This window comes from Myxine glutinosa, chromosome 5 (assembly GCF_964187855.1).
Source record: "Myxine glutinosa chromosome 5, kmMyxGlut1.1, whole genome shotgun sequence".
Lineage (NCBI taxonomy): Eukaryota > Metazoa > Chordata > Myxini > Myxiniformes > Myxinidae > Myxine > Myxine glutinosa.
The window spans coordinates 40777872-40797600 of NC_136265.1; the positions used below are offsets into that span (position 1 = coordinate 40777872).

Sequence of the window (19729 nt, forward strand, 5' to 3'; positions counted from 1 at the left end):
CCATTTGTTTAACTTCCCTTTCCGCTTGGTCCCTCATGTCCCTCAATTTGCCTTCCATACTGTTTTCTAACCCCTCTAACCCATTTTTCACCTCTTTTATCCCGTTGTCTAACCCCTCAAATTTGTCGTCTAACTTCCCAAATTTCTTGTCTAATCCCTTAAAATTATTGTCTAACCCCTCACCGGTACCCCTCGCTTCGTCCCTCATTACCCCCATTTGGCCCTCCAATCGCTCACCCTGAGCATCCATCCGGTTCCCCATTACCCCCATTTGGTTTCCCAAGTCATTCCTCAGGTCTTCACTTGTCTGGACCATGAGCGCCTTTATTTGTTCCATAAATAGGCCCCAATCCATCGGCGGCGCTGCTACGGTCGCGGGCGCGGTGACCAGCGAGGCGCCATTTTGTGCGTTTGCTACCCCCGCTGTTTCGCTCTCACGTGTCTCAATTTGGTCCTGGACCGACCCTGCTTCACTCTCCCCTACCGGACCCCAGCCGTCTTGATCCGCCATAGCGCGACTTTCAAAATTCGGGTTTTGTAAAACAAAACAAATTTCGGCCGCTCCAAATTTTGACCAAATTTTTTTTTTTTCTCTATTCGTTTTTTTTTTTTTCAAAATTTGGTCGGGCCTCGAATCTCACTCCCAGACACCAATTGTTACAGACGTGGCTTGGATGTTATTTACCGAGCGGTTTTATGGTATGACCACGTCTGCACAAGTTACCCGATTGTGCCCGAACGTTGACTAGTCGCGCGATGCTGGCTCAATAAGAAAAAGAAGACACCCGGCTGGATTACAATAACACAATACGACACCAATGTTTCAATTCTCAAGACCTCCGGAGGAGATTATATTCGTACGGAAAGGTCAGATTACAGGGGCTAGAGGTATAATCACAGAAAGACAGGCACTTAGACACACTCTTATATTAACCCCGGACAGACGACAGACAAACGGGACAACGGCTGACTCACACGGGGGTTGATGACAGGAAAGCGGGTATCGATGGCTCCAGGTCCTCCTGGGCTCGGGGCAGGGTACAGTACGGTCCGGTCCGGTCCAAAGATGCGGGGAGGTATCGTCGCGCTGGGGGTGGCGGTGGCTTCTCTCTCCAAGCTGAGGCGCATCTGACGTCACATCCGGCGCGGGGCCGCGTATATCCGGCGGGGAGTGACACGCCCTCGGCTCGTTAGCGCCGCCCCAGATGGAATCGGCACGTTGCTTCTCATTGGGTGCGTGGGGGGGTTACTGGCTCCGCCCCTGACGAGGAGCTGACAGCCAGCCCCTTCGGGGTAACGCCGTGGAGCGCATGGTCATGGCGGGTAACCGAGCCGGTGTGAGGACGCACACTCCCCGCCCCTCTGTTGTTGTAGTCGTAGTTGTAGTTGTAATTGTTGTTGTAGTTGTTGTTATTGTTGTTGTTTGGGGAAGAAGATGGGAGGAGGTATGGGAAAGGTCCTAAACTCACTACTGATGCCATATAATCACATTCTGGTGCAACGAAGAGTCATAATTAATGGAAACGAGGCCTTAACTGACATAGATTAAGAATAACTAGGAAGATGTCCGAAAGTTGTCTACGTGTGGTGCGGTGGACCTGGGCACGACATTTAATGGGGGAATAAGGGGAAGGTCGGCTCTACTGATTGTTATTTACATGCAATGGGACTAGGGAATGGGGGATTGGGGAAAGTTGGGGAGTATTGGAGAAAATAGGGGAATATTTACAAGCGGATATGGAGGCCAAATTCCATATTCGCAACAATATATATATATATATATATATATATATATATATATATATATATATATATATATATATATATATATATATATATATATATATATATATATATATATTGTTGCGGATATGAGGATTGCATTTTTTTTGATTGTGTGTATTGTAGTGGTAAATTGTTGTGTAACATTGGTTGAATATGGCCCATCCTGCCTCCAGAGTTGTGTAAAGGTAAAAAGGGCGTCCCGGTAGTTATTCCATGAAACACCACATTGCAGGACCCGATAAAACCCTTGTTCAGTAGCTTATATCTTATTATGTGTTTTAGGGTAAGGCCTTGTCTTCCTTTAAAATAATACTCCATTGCACCGAATCAATTAAGAATAGCTCCCCTTCAATAATTCCATTTCCCAGCCAAACTCTCCATCTGTGGGTAAAGCAGTTCACAAGCGTGGGGTGCACGCCCTCTCATTTCGCTGCGATAGTGAATATGTGCTCCGTGCTCAGTTTGAACAGGAGGGGCGGGGTCGCCCGGGAGAGGCAAGCCCAGGGCGCGCCACGAAGGGCGGGGCTGTTCAGCCCCATGCCCAAATAAGGAAACAAGTCCGTGGCTCGCGACGAGGGGCGTGCCGTCGGCGCCATGCCCAAATAAGGAGACAAGCCCGTGGGATTACCATACAAGGTCACGAAACAGAGCACGGGGGGGAGGGCGGTACCGAAACCGAGGGGGGCGTGTCAGACCCGCGCTGAAGGTTTGGAGAGATGGGTGCGACGATCGCTGGGACAAGCTACACCAGAGATACGGCAGATGAGTCCAAGTGCGTAGGAGGGTGTCAGTCCCGCGCTGGAGAGAAGTGAGAGGAAGGGAATACGAGCTGAGCTGCGTGGAGAGGTACACGACAAAGAAAGGGTCCAAGAGAAAGCAGAGGAACTTTTACGAACGAGTTGCAAAGAGATACGGCAGATGAGTCCAGCCCCGTTTCAACCAGCCGCGTGAAGCCCTGACGGGGCAGCGAGTGACCCTGCCGGCGTGCGCTGTAAATCCGAATACCAGGAGCTGCCGGCGTGTGCTGTAAAGCGGATTACAAGGAGCTGCCGGCTCCCCGCTTCCCGCCCGGAGTGGACCTGCTCGCTGTGCCCTGTGATCCCACCTGCTCATCCTTTCCAGCCATTCCTGCCTGCAAGTTCCCCATTTGCATACGTGAGTTTGTTTTGTTCGTGCTGTTCTGGGTAGTAACTAAGTCTGTATAAGCTAGTAATTTTCACCGTGTCACCTGCGTTTTCATGTCCGCTGTAAATACCCGTGACTGCTCTTTTTGCTTATGTGTGTAAATAATAATAAACCCCTTTACTCTTCTGTACGTCCTCTTCTTCCTCTTTGCATTCGTCGTCTTAGTCTTTTCCATATTGAATAGCGGTGGCGCGATACGGCCAACGTCTGGGTGAATCGGGTTTAGTCGGGGAACAACTGTTAGGTCGCGGAGCCTCCGCTCAGCAAACATACCATCCTTAACCGCGGACTGTAACAATATATATATATATATATATATATATATATATATATATATATATATATATATATATATATATATATATATATATATATATATATATATATATATATATATATCTCTTGCTCTCTTGCTCTCTCTCTCACTCTCCCCAAAAGGACTATAGGGTAAACACTCACATCTGGACTATATCGAAGGCTCGAGATACATCTGGAGAGACAGCACTGATCTCATGTTTGACACTGAGGTCCTTCGTCCATTGTTGAGAGTAGGAGCAGTATATCAAAGGTAGAGTGACCTGATCTGAATCCAAATTGGTTATCTGAACTGAGGCCGTTGGAGAAATAGAAGGATTTCATATCAGTTGATGTCATCGGTCACGTGATATGGTAGCTATATTAGATCGTAAGAAAACCTTTAAAAATCGTCTCCTCTGAAACCGCTTTTTGTTTGTGAAGTAAATGTTGGCTCTTTCACGAGCCTCGATTCAGTATTTAAAAAAACAAACAAAAAAAAAACTGATTGATGCAAAACTTCACACATGGGATCAACTATATGTAGGAAATATAATTTTATAACAATGATGTCATTGGTCACGTGTTCTGGCAGCCATATTGGATAAAAAGAAAACCTTAAAATTAATCTTCTCTGAAACTGCTACACCAATCGATGCGAAACTTAAAATATATGATTGGCGACCGATGAGAACATTTGATTAAACTAGCTGATCTGAAACGCAATATTGATCCAGCTAGGATAATTTTTTAAGTGATTCTTCACCATTGAGTGACATGGCCAACCAGGCGGAGGTATGCTCTCTAATGAGTGCCTTTCTAGTTCAAAAAGTATTTCAAAAAGTTGTTACATGACAAAAACAAGCTGATTCAATTTTGGTTCTGGTCTGGATTCATATCTGGCCTATCAGTGGGATCCAAAATGTAGACCAGCTTGGCGGAGGTATGCGCTCTACCGAGTGCCTTAATAGTTATGTATGGAATTGCATGCCCATTCTGACACCTGTCTGTTTTAAGTACACATCCTCAAACTAACCTATGGATGCCGATGTTGCTTGAAAATCATAGGGTTTGTAAAAACAACTTTATAATGTATGTAAAAACATGTATGTTATAAAAGTTTGTGAAACAACTTTACTTTATAATCTGCATGGACAAAAATGTTGAATATTTATGGATTTTGTCATGAATGTCTTTGACAGCATAATATTCACGAACAGTTTTGTGCAACGTGTGTGTGTGTATGTATATATATATATATATATATATATATATTGTTGCGGATATGAGGACTGTATATTTTTTTATTGTGTGCTTTATTATTATTATTATTGTTTATTCTGCGCCCCCTGCCTCCGGAGCTGTGTAAAGGTGAAAGGGCATCCCATAATTAGTCCACAAGCATACACGTCAGCCAATAATAGAATACCCCTGTTCGATAGTTATATCTTATTCTGTGTTTTAGGGTAAGGCTGTGTCTCCCATTAATTGAAGTACTCCATTGCACCAGTGAAAGAGAATAGATCCCCTTTCATTCCCATCCCCAAAATCTCCATTTCCTTTCACATCCCCTTTCGTCATTACCAAGCCTCGATTGCCAATTACATCCCCTCCAAAACCACCATTGAACATGTGCTCGGGTCGGGGAAGAGGGGCGTGCCCGCCCGTCGTCATCAAGGGCGGAGCCAGAGGGTCGCGTGACCAACCAGGGCCGAGGTGAGCACACCGATGGGCGTGTCCTGAAGGCCGGCGGCTTGATCGCCGGAGGCGCTAAAAAGGCGCGCGCGCAAGTGGCGTGGAGAGTCGGTGGTGAGGAGTGAGTGGACCAAGAAAGAGAAAGAGTGGTTGGACCAAGAGAGAAAGAGTGGTTGGACAGGGAGACGTGCAAGAGTGTTGTTGAGTTGAGGGTTTGGACCAGACGAGTCAGAGGAGTCCTGGCAAAGCAAGCGGCGGCCACAGCAGCAACAACACCCAACAGCCGCTTGGGGCCTGGGCGGCGGTTTTGAGCAGGGCCGCGAAGGAACGGCGGCTGCTAAACGCGCCGATCGTGCTGCAGGACCCCCTTGGACCTTCCTCTCCCTCCAGCCATCCACCTCCTGCCTTTCCACCCTTGTGTACGTGAGTTTGTTATGTTTGTTCTGTCCCTGGGTTAATTAAGTCTGTATAAGCTAGTATTTGCACTGTGTCACCTGCGTCTTATGTGTTGTAAATAAACGTGACTGCTTTCTTTTTGCTTGTGTAAATAATAAATCCCATTACTCTTCTGTACGTCTTCTCGTCTTATTCGTCTTCCTCTTTGCATTTCGTCGTTTTAGTCTTTTCCAGATTGGGCAGCTGCGGTGCGATACGGCCAAAGTTCTGGGTGAATCGGGTGAGTCGGGGAACAACTGTTCGGTCGCGGAGCCTTCGCTCGGCAAACAACATCCTAAACCGCGATCAGTAACAATATATATATATATATATATAATTATATATATATATATATTGTTACGGACGCGGTTAAAGATGTTATTTTGACCGAGCGGTGGTATTACCGCGACCGAACAGTGCTTCCTTGATTAATACCCGATTTGCCCCAAACTTTGGCCGGATCGCGCCACCGCTATTCAATCGGGAAAACTCTAAAGCGACCGAATACAAAGAGGAAGAAGACGTACAGAAGAGTAATTGGATTTATTATTTACACATATAAGTAGGAAGAAAGCAGTCACGTTTATTTACAGACGAGATTAGATACACAGTGCAACGCTAGCTTACCTACAGTCTTAATTAACCCAGGGACAGAACAAACAAGGACAGACTCACGCGGGGAATGATGATAGGACTGGCGGGAGACGGATGGCTTGCGGGATAGGGAGGTCCAACTGGTCCTGCAACCGATCGACTCGTTGGGCAGCCGCCGCTCCTTCGCGGCCCTGCTCCAAACTGCCGTCCAGGCCTCACGCTGCTGTGGCTGCAGTTTCGGTGGCTCCAGCTGCAGTAAAATGCAGTTGCGGTGGCTCGAGCTGCAGTAAGTGCAGTTTCGGTGGCTCGATCTGCAGCGCAACTCTGGACTTCTCTCGGACTCAACTCCTTGGACTCCCTCTCGTCTCTCTGTAAAATCTCATCTCTCTTTGGAAACGCCCTGCCTGCGGGTTATATAGGCCCCGCCCTTCAACCTTCGCGAACCTCCTCGATGTTTCTCTCCACACCCTCTCCAAGTCCAACCCCTTGTTCGTGGTTGGTTTAGTGGGGCTGACTCACTCCTCCCCTCTATGACGAGGTGGGGACCCGCCTTTCTTCCCCAACCCTGCCTCGTGGTCAATGGCGGATGAAGAGAAAACCGCCCAAAATGCAGTTGGCAATGCGAATGGCAATTGACGAAAAGGGGGAATGGAAGTTTTGGGAATGGGAATGAAGGGAATCTATCTCTTTCACTGGTGCAATGGAGTATTTCAATTAATGGGAGACACAGCCTTAGTAAGGCTGCCTTACCCTAAAACACATAATAAGATATAACTATCGAACAGGGGTATTCTATGATTGGCTGTGGTGTGGGTGCTCTATGGACTAATTATGGGACGCCCTTTGACCTTTACACAGCTCCGGAGGCAGGAGGCGCAGAATAACCAATATTAATAATAAAGCACAATCAAAAAAATACAGTCCTCATATCTGCAACACTGCACCCTCCTCCTCTTAGGCACCTCCCGGGCCTACAACTTTTATTTAGTGTGACACGTAGGTGTAGTTCCCTCTACTTTTAACCTGACCCTGAGTGCGACAGTTTTTAAAACATAAATAAATGTGTCCCGCTGCTCCATTGCACCCTGCCTAACAGACTTACGCCCACAGTTAACCGAATTGCGGAATGGTCTTCAAACTATACATTGACGGTGGGGAGCATTATTTACAATGACTCTGCTTTTATTTACAAGACTAACCCAGGACCTGTAATTGTTCTTTCTGGGGGGGGAGACAGTCTGCTCTGCATCAATGCACCATGAAAGCACCCAAAAACGCACCAATACACCCCCAAGCACCAATCGGTGCAGTCATCACTGTTCATCAATGTTCAACAATAAAAAATAAATCAACAACCCCTAACCCTGCAGGTGGTCTCTTGCTCTTCGGCTCCCTCTGCTGGTTATTATTATTGTCTTCCAGTTGTTGTCTTTCTTTCATTTTCTTACTGGCGGCCTATTTGCAATAAAGTGTGCCCAATGTGTCCTTTTTATTTTATTTTATTTATGGCCCACAGGGCCGACTAGTGTGGTTCACCTGTGGGGCATCGGTGCCCTGTGGCCAAGGTCCGCCAGCAAGATTTCGGGCCCTCATGGCCGGTTCCAGCAGAGGGGCCATGCCCCAACCCATGGGGTCCATACGTGGTGCTCGGCCACAGGCATGTGGTCCATCATGTGGTGCATCGATGCAGACAGCTGGTTCTGAGAGTTCCGGGCGCACAATGGCCGACTCACGCACGCTCCCCTCGGCGCCCAATGGCGCACAGGTCATGTGGGAGACAAAAGAGACAAATGAGCGAGGGGTAAGGTCACAAGGGTACACATCAATAAGGCAATGCAAGGTGAAATGCGTACGGAGGGCGAAGTGAGAAAGCTCGTCCCTACCGTACGTCACCCCCCTGTCACCTACACTACCCTTGCCCTTACCCCATATGTACAAAATCTACACATTACCAATCCGTCACTACCGTCATGTCTTCCTCATATTTCCCTTCTACACCAAATTCGTCTCCACAATCCCCCTAGCCAAAATTTGCTATCACCCAATTCATCATCAATCCTCATAAGGAGGAAGAGATGGAACATCAAAGCACAATGTCACACCCATGTCATGATGCGTCTCACAATCCAAAACATTTGCATCAAAAATAATTCAACATGGCATGGTGCGGAGTACCTGTCACCTCAGGTGAGTGGATGCAGATGGTGCGAGGAGACTCCAATCCTAACTATCCTCTAAATGACTTTAACACACTTTACACGACCCGGGGTCTCTCCCTGCCAATCCATTGGCCACTTACACTATGGGTTCTAAAAACCAATTCCCATTGACCAAACTGTGGTGCTTCTCAATTTGGGGTCTCACTCCCCCGATTCATCTCCCGGTGCCCTTGCACAATTTCTGGGCTGTGACGTGTAGCTCTCCCAGCAGGTCTACCCACCTGCACACCTCCACCACTGCAGTTGCCACCCGAGCTTACCTAGCTCCTCACCCTAACCTATCTAACTGGGGAAGGCCCCTCCTGGCTCTGTCACCCCTTGGTGCCCTCTGGCAGTGGGCTACCCGGGTCCGTCCTCCGGATCCTCGGGCCCCATCCACAACAACTCAACCGGCTCCCAGAGCCCACCTGCGGCCTCACCTGGCCGACATCCTCACAGTGGTGGAGTGCCCAAACCAACTACACACACTAACAGGCTACACGCCCAGCCATTTCCACAACACTAATGCACCCATCCAATTACCATTCTCTCACCCGCACCACAGATGCCAATATCCAACCACAATTTACCTGTACCCTCTACCTAACCGTTACACTACCCGCCCCGGGTATTCGTGATGGGGGTCCACTCTTCCCCCATTCACACCTTCGCACCATCCACTCCACTCCATATTTTCCACCATACTCACTCGACGACCATCCATTCCAATACTCCATATATTCCACACTCCATGTATTCCACACACCTGTTGGTGCACACCTGTGCACTCACACCTGGTGCCATCTGCACACTCCTCCTCTTCCTGGACCAGTTGGTCAACACAACACACCTCACCATCACCATTACTCAAACACTGCTCCATCCACCGGTTCAGTTGCACACCTGTGCAATCACACCTGTTGAATCACACCTGTTCCTTACACACTCTTCACAATACACTTCTGAATACACCTCCAACACTCACACGGCATCATCTCATCTAACTACTCCCCTCTGAAACTTGCGCTTCCCCGTCGCCCCTTTAAACTATTGCGCTCCCACGTCATTATCATCCACTCTAAACTACCTGCGTCCCCACTACAGGTATCCTTGTCACTAACTAACCTTAACGTTACCTAATGTCATCTTCTAGGTCCCTACACACAATATCCTAACCCACCCGGGCTAGTTTTCACTGCCATAAACCCCATAAATCTAGTGCTCCTTTGCCCCCCTTTGTGAGGGATGGTGGATTGGCCATCCCTTCACATGGGGCATCTCCCACTACCATCCCCCCCAGTCCTCTGACGCTACGAGCCCCCGTCGCAAGAGGTACTGGGTCCTGCCTCGGCATCTAGAGCCGAGGCGATTCATGAGTGCGCCTGCTCGCCGGCATAAGGTCTTATCCGGTCGGCATGGACGATCCGAGGGGGGGCCCGTGACCCCATTTTGATTTTAATGACCACGTCACAGATTTGCGACAGGACGACTCCCGGGCCTTGCCAGGGGGAGGTGAGTTTTGGGCACCTGCCCTTCCGCCTCCGGGGATTAAAGAACCAAATCTTCATCCCCGGAGCGTATTGACTCCCCTGGCTCCGGTCGTCGTACCTGCGCTTCATCTTGGCCCCCGCCAGATGGAGCTGGCGGCGGGCGAAGGCATGGACCCGCTCCATACCTTCCTCCAAGTGACGTGCGTAACCCTCCCTCGGCGGTGTATCCGTGGTGTCTGGCACTGGACCGCATAGCAAGTCGGCGGGAGCCCGTAACTCCCGCCCATACATAAGCAACGCTGGACTGCATGCGGTGGCCCCGTGCTGGCTAGTTCGGTAGGCCATCAACAGGTACGGGAGATGTTCGTCCCAGTCATCCTGACGGGTGGTGGTGAACAATGCCAGTTGTTGGATCAATGTTCGATTGAACCTTTCCACCATCCCGTCAGATTGTGGCCGCAAGGGCGTGGTTCTGGTTTTCCGAATTGACAGGAGTCTGCACACATCTTTTAATAATTGACTCAAAATTTCGTCCCTGATTGGTGTGCAGCTCCTGTGGAATCCCGTGCCGACATACAAATCCTTCTACGAAGGCCTGCGCCACAACCCCGGCTTCTTGGTTGGGGAGGGCGTAGGCCTCCGGCCACTTGGTGAAATAGTCCATTACAACGAGGATATACTTATTACCTTGGCGGGTGCGGGGCAGCGGTCCTAGAATATCCATAGCCACCCGCTCAAGGGGGGCCCCCACCTGATGTAATTGAAGGGGGGCCCTCATCCTCCATGCTGGTCCCTTTTTGGCAGAACAGGCGTCGCATCTCCGACACCAGTCCTATATGTCGCGCCCCATATTCACCCAATAGAACCTCCGGCGGACCCGAGATATTGTCTTTGTCCTGCCCAAATGGCCGCCGGAGCGGGTACCATGCACCTGTTGTAATATGACGTTCTTGAATTTGTCAGGGACTATCACCAGCCAGGAAGTTCTATCAGAGGGAACCTCCACCCACTTGCGATATAAGATGTTGCCTTTCAACTCCAGGGTCTGCCACTGAGCCCAATACGCCTTTGTTTGCGCCCCGAGGGGGGTGACCTCTTCCCCCTTTGGTCTTTGCCCCAATTTGACCCAACTGAACACCGGCCCCAGGACAGGATCCTCCTGCTGGGCCGTGCTCCAAGCCAATTCTCCAAATTCCTCGTCCGCGGTTAGTGGCAAAATTGGCCCTCTCGCCCGGGTTGCCCGGACGACGAGAATCGGGGCAGAATCGCCCAATTGCTCCCTTTCCTCGTGTCTCACACAAAATTTGCAGTTTTCCCCCAGACAAGGATGCAGAGAGAGTGCGTCCGCATTACCATGGGCCTTCCCGGCCCTATGGGCCACATCAAAATCGTACTGCTGCAACTTTTCCAACCACCTTGCAATTTGGCCCTCCGGTTCCTTGAACCGAAGGAACCATTGCAAGGAGGAATGGTCAGTTCTAACCAAAAATTTCCGCCCGTACAAGTACGGGTGGAAATGGTTCATGGCAGCCAGCATAGCCAATAACTCTTTGCGAGTGACACAATAATTTCGCTCGGGCCTACTTAAGGCCCGACTATAGTAACCAATCACTCTCTCCACGCCCTCCTGTGTCTGAGACAAAACTGCGCCCAATCCTTCCTGGCTCGCATCCGTGTCCAGGGTAAATGCCCCGTTGCTAGTGGGGTAAGCTAGAAGGGGTGCGGATGTTAAACACCCCTTCAACTTTTGGAAGGCCTCGTGGCACTCCCGCATCCAATTAAATCGCGTCCCCTTCTCCGTAAGTCGGTGGAGGGGACGGGCCAACTCCGCAAATTTCGCCACAAAGCGCCGGTAGTAGGAGCAGAGTCCTAAGAATCCCCGCACCTCTTTGATGGTACGTGGTGCGGGCCACTCCTCTACCGCTTTAATTTTGTCTGGGTCCGTTTTTACCCCCTCGCAGCCAATCACGTGACCTAGATAGGCCACCTCTCTTGCAAACAAAGTGCACTTACTCGGGTTCAGCTTTAACCCTGCCTGTCTGAGGCACCCGAACACCTGGTCCAAATTAGCTAACGCCTGGGGGAAGGTCTTGGCATGTACCAGGACGTCATCCAGGTATACCAGGCATGATTGCCATGGCATGCCGCCTAGCACATGCTCCATTAATCTCTCAAAGGTGGCGGGGGCGTTACACAAACCAAACGGCATCACAGTGAACTGATACAGCCCCTTACCTGTGGAAAATGCCGTTTTCTCCTTCCCTGTCCGATCCATCTCCACCTGCCAATACCCACTCTTGAGGTCCAAAGTTGTGAACCAATTTGAGCCCGCAACGGCATCGAGGGTGTCATCAATCCTTGGCAGGGGATATGAGTCCTTGAGTGTCACGTTGTTTAGCTGGCGATAGTCCACGCAGAACCGCGTGGTCCCATCCTTCTTTTTGACCAGCACAACAGGTGACATCCAAGGACTTCCCGAGGGCTCGATCACGCCTGCGTCGAGCATTTTTTCAACCTGCTCGTCAGCTTCCGCCCTCTTGCTCCAAGGGAGCCGTCGGGCGGCCTGATGAATAGGCCGGGCCTCACCGGTGTGGATCTGATGTTTCACCAGGCCCGTACGTCCAATATCCTCGGTGGACAAGGAGAAGAGGTCCAAATGGGACCCAACCAGTTTGTGTAAGGCCTCCCTCTGGGTACCTCCCAACTCTATGCTACTCCGATTTACCATCTCGCAAATGGGATCGGGCCAATTCCTAGAACTTATTGAAGGCTCCCCCTGGGGCCGGCTCGGCTGGATGTTCTCGCCCCTCACTGACGCGACTTCTCTAACTGGGGTGCAGCCAGCTATCTTCGTGCCCCTTACTATAGTGCGTGGTTCTGTGCTAATATTAATTACTCGGACGGCCACTACCGGCCCGTCCATTTTTACAAGGGTGCGGCCCACGATTAAACCAGGTATGGATCGCGCTGCCACCGGTTCGACCAGGCCGCAGGATTCCTGCCATGTCGGGCGGGCTAACCATCGGGCCGGCACTACGGCCTCGGCCCCCGGAGGGATGGTCACGGCCTCAGGAGCCTCCAGCTCCACCCTCTCGGCCGTGCTCACCCCCTCCAATGGTAGCTCCTCCACCCCCCATTGCAGGATCCCCCGGCCCAAGTCGATTTTACAACCACCGGCAGTCAACAAATCCAACCCTATTAAGCACGGGTCGCACACCTCCGCCACGCAAACCTCTATCTCTTGCTTTACCGATCCCAACTTGAGGGTCACAAAACCACGCCCTATGATCGGAGCCATTGCCCTGGTAGCCAGCTGCAAGCTATGATTTTCCAGACGCTGGATTTTACCCCAGCCGTCTGCACTCGAATTAAGGACCACGGGGCTGATGATCGTGGCGCTGGCTCCCGTGTCCACCACGGCGTCTACCCCCACGCCGGCAATTTTGCACCGAATTGTCAAACTACCCGTTCCAATTTGGCCACAATGAATGACCTGTCGCGTCAACGAGGGCTTCTCCCCATCCCCTACTGCCGAACACCGCCCTGCATGCCCGGCACGTTCTAGTTTCCCGGGCCCTGGCGGGGGGGGGTGTCTGAGGCCGGCTAGGCCGATCGATACGGGGCAGAGTTGAGGGCATCGGTTGGCGGGGAACGTCCCGGCGCGGAGCTCGACACTCCCACGCACGGTGACCCATCCGAGCACAATTATAGAACCTCACCTGGTAAGGTGCTTGCCTCCGGTATTCCAAATTCCCCCCCCCCTGTATGTCCGAATTGGGGTACTCTGTCGGGGACTACCGGGGGCCACCACTGGGGCCGCCTGCCATGGTCCAGGTCCCGCTAGACGCCGATCCACCAGCCTCCGAACCATGCTCTCCAGGTCAGGGCCCCCTTAGGGGGCCGCCCCCCATCTCGGGCCCCACCTGACGCACCGCCACTGCATGGCGCTCGCCTCCCCGGGCCAGGGGCCTCGCTGCTTCCCAACGGGCTGCAGCGTCGGCCGCCTGACTCATGGTCTGCGGGCGCCACATGGCGAGCTGTTGTCGGAGCTCCAGATCCGGAAGGGCCTGAATAAAGTGATCCAGCACCAGGCTTTCCTGGGAACTCGCTGCCATGTCCGCGTGTGCAATCCCTACTGCGCGGCGAATATCGTGAGCAAGTTCCCCGATGGTCTCCTGGGGCTTGCGTTTACGCTGCGCAAGTTGAGCTTTAACAAGCTCGCTTTGCTGCTCAATACCGAAACGGTTAATTAAAGCCGCACGGAGAGCTGGCAGGGTGAGAGCACCCGGTGGTAAAGCTGTCAGCACCTCCGCCGCCGCACCGCGCAGTGCCCCTACCAGGTGTACTCCACCTTCGTCCGGATTCCAACCGTTGCCTTTACACACGTACTCAAACTGTGCCAGGTACGCCCTCAAATCACTCTTGCCGTCATACGGCGCGAGTGGGACTTTGTGGGCGCCCGAAGGTCGCACCCCGCGCGTCACTCCCTGCGGGATCAACGCGGGACCAAACCGCTAGGGCTCCCACAGTACGCTATTCCCGGGGGGCTCCCGCGCGTCCCCCGTTCCTCCAAACACTACCCCCCGTGGTGTCGATGCCTGGGTCGCCCTGCCGCAACCCGCTACCCACTCCATACCCGCACATTCTTGCTCACCAGCACCCCCCTCACTCCCCATAGCCAGACCTCCTTGTACACCTCCTCTTTCCACACACTCCGGACCAGTCATACACCTCACTATTGGTCCCTCACGAACACCCGGGTCTACATCAACCCCCAAGCCGACTGAAGCTCCCCTCACATCGTATACATTTCCGAATATATCGCCACTCACCTTGACACCTCGTCTCCGCACCTCCTCTGCCACCTGCAAACTCTTTATTTAGTTAGTGAGCACCTCATCACGATTCGAGCACAGACCTTGTACCAATTCCATCACCTCCTCCTTTATTTCCTTTTTAGTTTCCCTTCGTCTCTTCTTAATTTCACTCACCCCTTCTTCCACCTCCTCTAATTTTTCCTTTACTTCCGTCATCTCATGGTGCGCCCCCTCTATCTCTTCCTCTAACGCCACCTTAACCGTTTCTATGTGCGTCCTCACCTCTCGGTCCTTCGTCTCCATTACTTCTGTCACCTCTTCCAACTTCTTCGACAACCCCTCATGTACCATCTGACATTCCTTCTGTGTCGCTATTAATTCGTTCTTAATGTCTTTTTGTGTCGCTTTTAATCCCCCGATTATTGCCGTGTTCTTTTCCACTTGGTCCACTAGTTCCTTTTGTCCCACTGTCAACTGTTCTACTCCCTTCGTCAGACCCTCTATTCCCCCCTGTAACCTAGCCGTATTATTCCTCACCTCTTTCTCTATACGCTTTTCACCTCGCTTTACCTCCTCGCGTACCCCCGAGACCTCCTCACTTACACCTCGTCGTATCTCCTCTTTCATCTCCTCCCTCTCTTTTGTAGATGCTACCCTCATCTGTCCCAATTCATCCCTCTGAGCATCCAATTTACTTTCTTACCCGATTTTCACTTCCTCTATCTGGTTCCCCATCTGTTCGATTTCCCGGGCGGATTGCTCCCCTATTTCCCGCAATTTGTCTTCCATCCTATTTTCTAACCCCATTAACCCATTTTTCACCCCCTCTAACTGATTCTCCTGGGCAGCCATTCTATTTTCCACCCCCGTTAACCCATTCTTTACCTCCTTTATCCCGTTGTCTAACCCCTCAAATTTAGCTTCTAACCGTTCCCCCATTTCTCCCATTTTGCCCCCCATTTTGCCCCCCATTTGCTCACTCAGAGCATCCATCCGGTTCCCCATTTGCTCCATACTGTGTTTCAAACCTCCAATTTGGTCTCCCATACTCATCTGTACAGCTGCCTGTAGCTGCGCAATGAGGGCCTGCAATCTGCATGTCAATCGGCTGCATGTTAAAGCCCGCTGATACAGCGGGCTCGGCTACCGCGCGCTCGTGCGAGGCGCCTTTTTGCGCGCCTGATACCCCCTCAACCACATTGCCAATGTTCTCCTCTACTTCGTCCCTCTGATCCTGGGTTACTCCTAACCCCTCCTCTAGCTCACTCACCGGCATCTGATCGCCTTGACCAGCCATGGCGCGATTTCAAAATTCGGGTTTTTGTAAAACAACACAAATTTCCAGCAGCTTGTAATTTTCAGCGCGTTAAGCGCGCTTCGGGTCCGTATCCCACTCCTGACACCAATTGTTACGGACGCGGTTAAAGATGTTATTTTGACCGAGCGGTGGTATTACCGCGACCGAACAGTGCTTCCTTGATTAATACCCGATTTGCCCCAAACTTTGGCCGGATCGCGCCACCGCTATTCAATCGGGAAAACTCTAAAGCGACCGAATACAAAGAGGAAGAAGACGTACAGAAGAGTAATTGGATTTATTATTTACACATATAAGTAGGAAGAAAGCAGTCACGTTTATTTACAGACGATATTAGATACACAGTGCAACGCTAGCTTACCTACAGTCTTAATTAACCCAGGGACAGAACAAACAAGGACAGACTCACGCGGGGAATGATGATAGGACTGGCGGGAGATGGATGGCTTGCGGGATAGGGAGGTCCAACTGGTCCTGCAACCGATCGACTCGTTGGGCAGCCGCCGCTCCTTCGCGGCCCTGCTCCAAACTGCCGTCCAGGCCTTACGCTGCTGTGGCTGCAGTTTCGGTGGCTCCAGCTGCAGTAAAATGCAGTTGCGGTGGCTCGAGCTGCAGTAAGTGCAGTTTCGGTGGTTCGATCTGCAGCGCAACTCTGGACTTCTCTCGGACTCAACTCCTTGGACTCCCTCTCGTCTCTCTGTAAAATCTCATCTCTCTTTGGAAACGCCCTGCCTGCGGGTTATATAGGCCCCGCCCCTCAACCTTCGCGAACCTCCTCGATGTTTCTCTCCACACCCTCTCCAAGTCCAACCCCTTGTTCGTGGTTGGTTGAGTGGGGCTGACTCACTCCTCCCCTCTATGACGAGGTGGGGACCTGCCTTTCTTCCCCAACCCTGCCTCGTCAATGGCGGATGAAGAGAAAACCGCCCAAAATGCAGTTGGCAATGCGAATGGCAATTGACGAAAAGGGGGAATGAAAGTTTTGGGAATGGGAATGAAGGGAATCTATCTCTTTCACTGGTGCAATGGAGTATTTCAATTAATGGGAGACACAGCCTTACCCTAAAACACATAATAAGATATAACTATCGAACAGGGGTATTCTATGATTGGCTGTGGTGTGGGTGCTCTATGGACTAATTATGGGACGCCCTTTGACCTTTACACAGCTCCGGAGGCAGGAGGCGCAGAATAACCAATATTAATAATAAAGGACAATCAAAAAAATACAGTCCTCATATCTGCAACAATATATATATATATATATATATCATAGGGTTTGTATCATATATGTCATAATATATATCATATATACATGTCATAATATATATTTCCTATATATATATATATATATATATATATATATATATATATATTTATATCATAGGGTTTGTATCATATATGTCATAATATATATCATATATATATTGTCATATTATATATATATCATGTCATAATATATATTTCCATTTCACGTGAAAAAGTAAGTACACCCCATGTAAAGTTTTGACTTTTTCAACATATTTCAACATACAGCTATTTGATCTTCATTTCAACAATACTGATTGATAAAGGTGATATAAATAACAAATATCATGAAACATTTACATTTTGTAGTCCATTGTATAATTTAAATAAACATAAATGCAAATTTCGCATGTGGAAAAGGTCAGTACACCCTTGGCTCTCATAGGTGATATTGCCCCATTCGGCAAAAACAACCTCAAGTAGGCGTTTCTTATAACTGTCTACCAGTCTCTGACATCGACTGGGAGAAATTTTTGCCCACTCCTCCATCCAGAATTCTTTCAGCTGTGCGATGTTTGAGGGGTTTCTTGCATGCACAGCTCATTTCAGATCCCCCCACAACATCTCGATGGGATTTAGATCTGGGCTTTGACTTGGCCATTCCAGAACCCTCCATTTCTTTCTTTTCAGCCATTCCTTGGTGGATTTACTGGTTTTGTATATATATGCCATTCATTTACTGGTCATTCATTTCCATTTCACTTCCATTCCATTCCACTGGCCATTTATTGGTATTCATTTATTTACTGGTCATTGTCATGTTGCAAGGTCCTCCTTCGGTTGAGCTTCAACTTTCCGACAGATGGCCTCACATTATCCTCAAGCACCCTCTGGTACAATGAAGAATTCATAGTGGATTCTATGATGGTGAGCTGCTCAGGCCCTGATGCAGCAAAGCTGCCCCAAACCATAATTTTTCCACCACCATGCTTTACAGTTGGTATCAGGTTCTTGTGGTCAAATGCTGTCTTTAGCTTTCGCCAAACATGTCTTCTGGTACTGTGGCCAAATAGCTCTACCTTTGACTCATCTGTCCAGAGCACATTTTTCCAGAAGTGCTGGTCTTTGCCTGGGTGTTCATTGGCAAACATTAGTCTTGCCCTGATGTTCTTTCTGGACAGCAAAGGTTTCCTTCTGGCACACCTCCCTTGTAGATCAAATTTGTGCAGCCTCTTTCTAATGGTAGACTCGTGCACTTTGACATCAACAGTGGCAAGAGCTACCTGTAGGTCCCGTGATGACATTCTGGGGTTCTTAGAGACTTCTTTCAGCATCTTGCGGTCTGCTCTCGGGCTGAACTTGCTGGGGCGGCCTGGGCTGAACATGTTGGCAGTTGTTTGGAGTCTTCTCCACTTGTAGATGATCTTCCGGACAGTCGAATGATTGATTTCAAATTGTTTGGAGGTCTTTTTAAATCCCTTCCCAGACTCGTAGGCTTCCATAACCTTCTTTCTGAAGGCCTCAGAGAGCTCTTTTGATCTAGGCATGGTGACGCCGCACACTTCAACAACAAAGAGCAAACCAAACTAAATGTCTGAGGTTTAAATTAAGACAGGTTCCTCCAAGATCATCTCTAACGATGTTCTAATCATTTGCACCTGAGCTGGTGCACCTGATTCTAATTTTAGGTATTTGAAGCAATGATAAATGTAGGGGTGTACTTACTTTTTCCACATGTGAAATTTGCATTTATGTTTATTTAAATTATACAATGGACTACAAAATGTAAATGTTTCATGATATTTGTTATATTATATCACCTTTATCTATCAATATTGTTGAAATGAAGATCAAATAGCTGTATGTTGAACTATGTTGAAAAAGTCAAAACTTTACATGGGGTGTACTTACTTTTTCATGTGACTGTGTATATATATATAATCATTTATGATATTGTCCATCATGATGTTTCTGAAGAAGGCATGCACAATTTTGCTTTCCCATTGCAGACTAGTTGGCCAATTTCCTATCTGGGGCAGTGGCAGGCAACATGACGGACGCGACGACGACTCGTGGCACAGAATGCAAGACGGAGCCTTTTGTAGCATCCCAAGTTCCATTTGAAGACCTGTGCAATGTGCTTGATCGTGTGCGCAAGGGAAAGACGAGGCCTGACAAGTTGCGGCCATGGTGTGACTTCGTCGATGGATGGCGCCGCTTCCATGCTTCGTTGCATGTGAGCTCAGCTGGCACACAAGTTGCTGTCGAAGGAGACACGTTCTTCCCGGCATTGCGTCTCGTCTTGCCACAACAGGATCGGGATCGACCCGCCTATGGCCTCAAAGAGAGTGCTCTTGGAAAACTGTACGTAAATGTCCTCGGATTGTCTGCAGACAGCAAGGATGGCCGGCGACTCCTGAACTACCGGGCACCAATGGGTGGCGCATCTAGGACAGATTCTGGGGACTTTGCCGCAGCCATTCATGCAGTACTGGAGCATCGATGTCCCAGCACAGGGTTTGTTGGCCATATTTCCTTCCTCCTTGTAAAGCTATTTCCATTTTTCAGATGCAATTAATAGATTGGTTGTTTGTTTTACACAGATTGGCATTCAAAGGACATTCAACCAAGATTATTACCCCACCCCCCCCCCCCCCCCCCCCCCACCCT

At 49.8% G+C, this 19729-nt stretch overlaps 1 protein-coding gene across 5 annotated transcripts in view; it reads left to right on the top strand.

The window, feature by feature from the left end:
• LIG4 (DNA ligase 4) overlaps positions 1-19729 on the top strand; it is a 97327-nt gene that overhangs the window by 38109 nt on the left and 39489 nt on the right. For 4 of the 5 annotated variants that reach the window (XM_078777937.1, XM_068117274.2, XM_068117269.2 and 1 more), the window contains one exon: positions 19069-19576. The exons of the other annotated variant lie outside the window; for it this stretch is intronic. In XM_078777937.1, the coding sequence (XP_078634063.1) occupies positions 19110-19576 (467 nt within the window). In that variant the 5' untranslated portion in view covers positions 19069-19109. The remainder of the gene's footprint in view (positions 1-19068; positions 19577-19729) is intronic. 5 annotated transcript variants of the gene reach the window in all.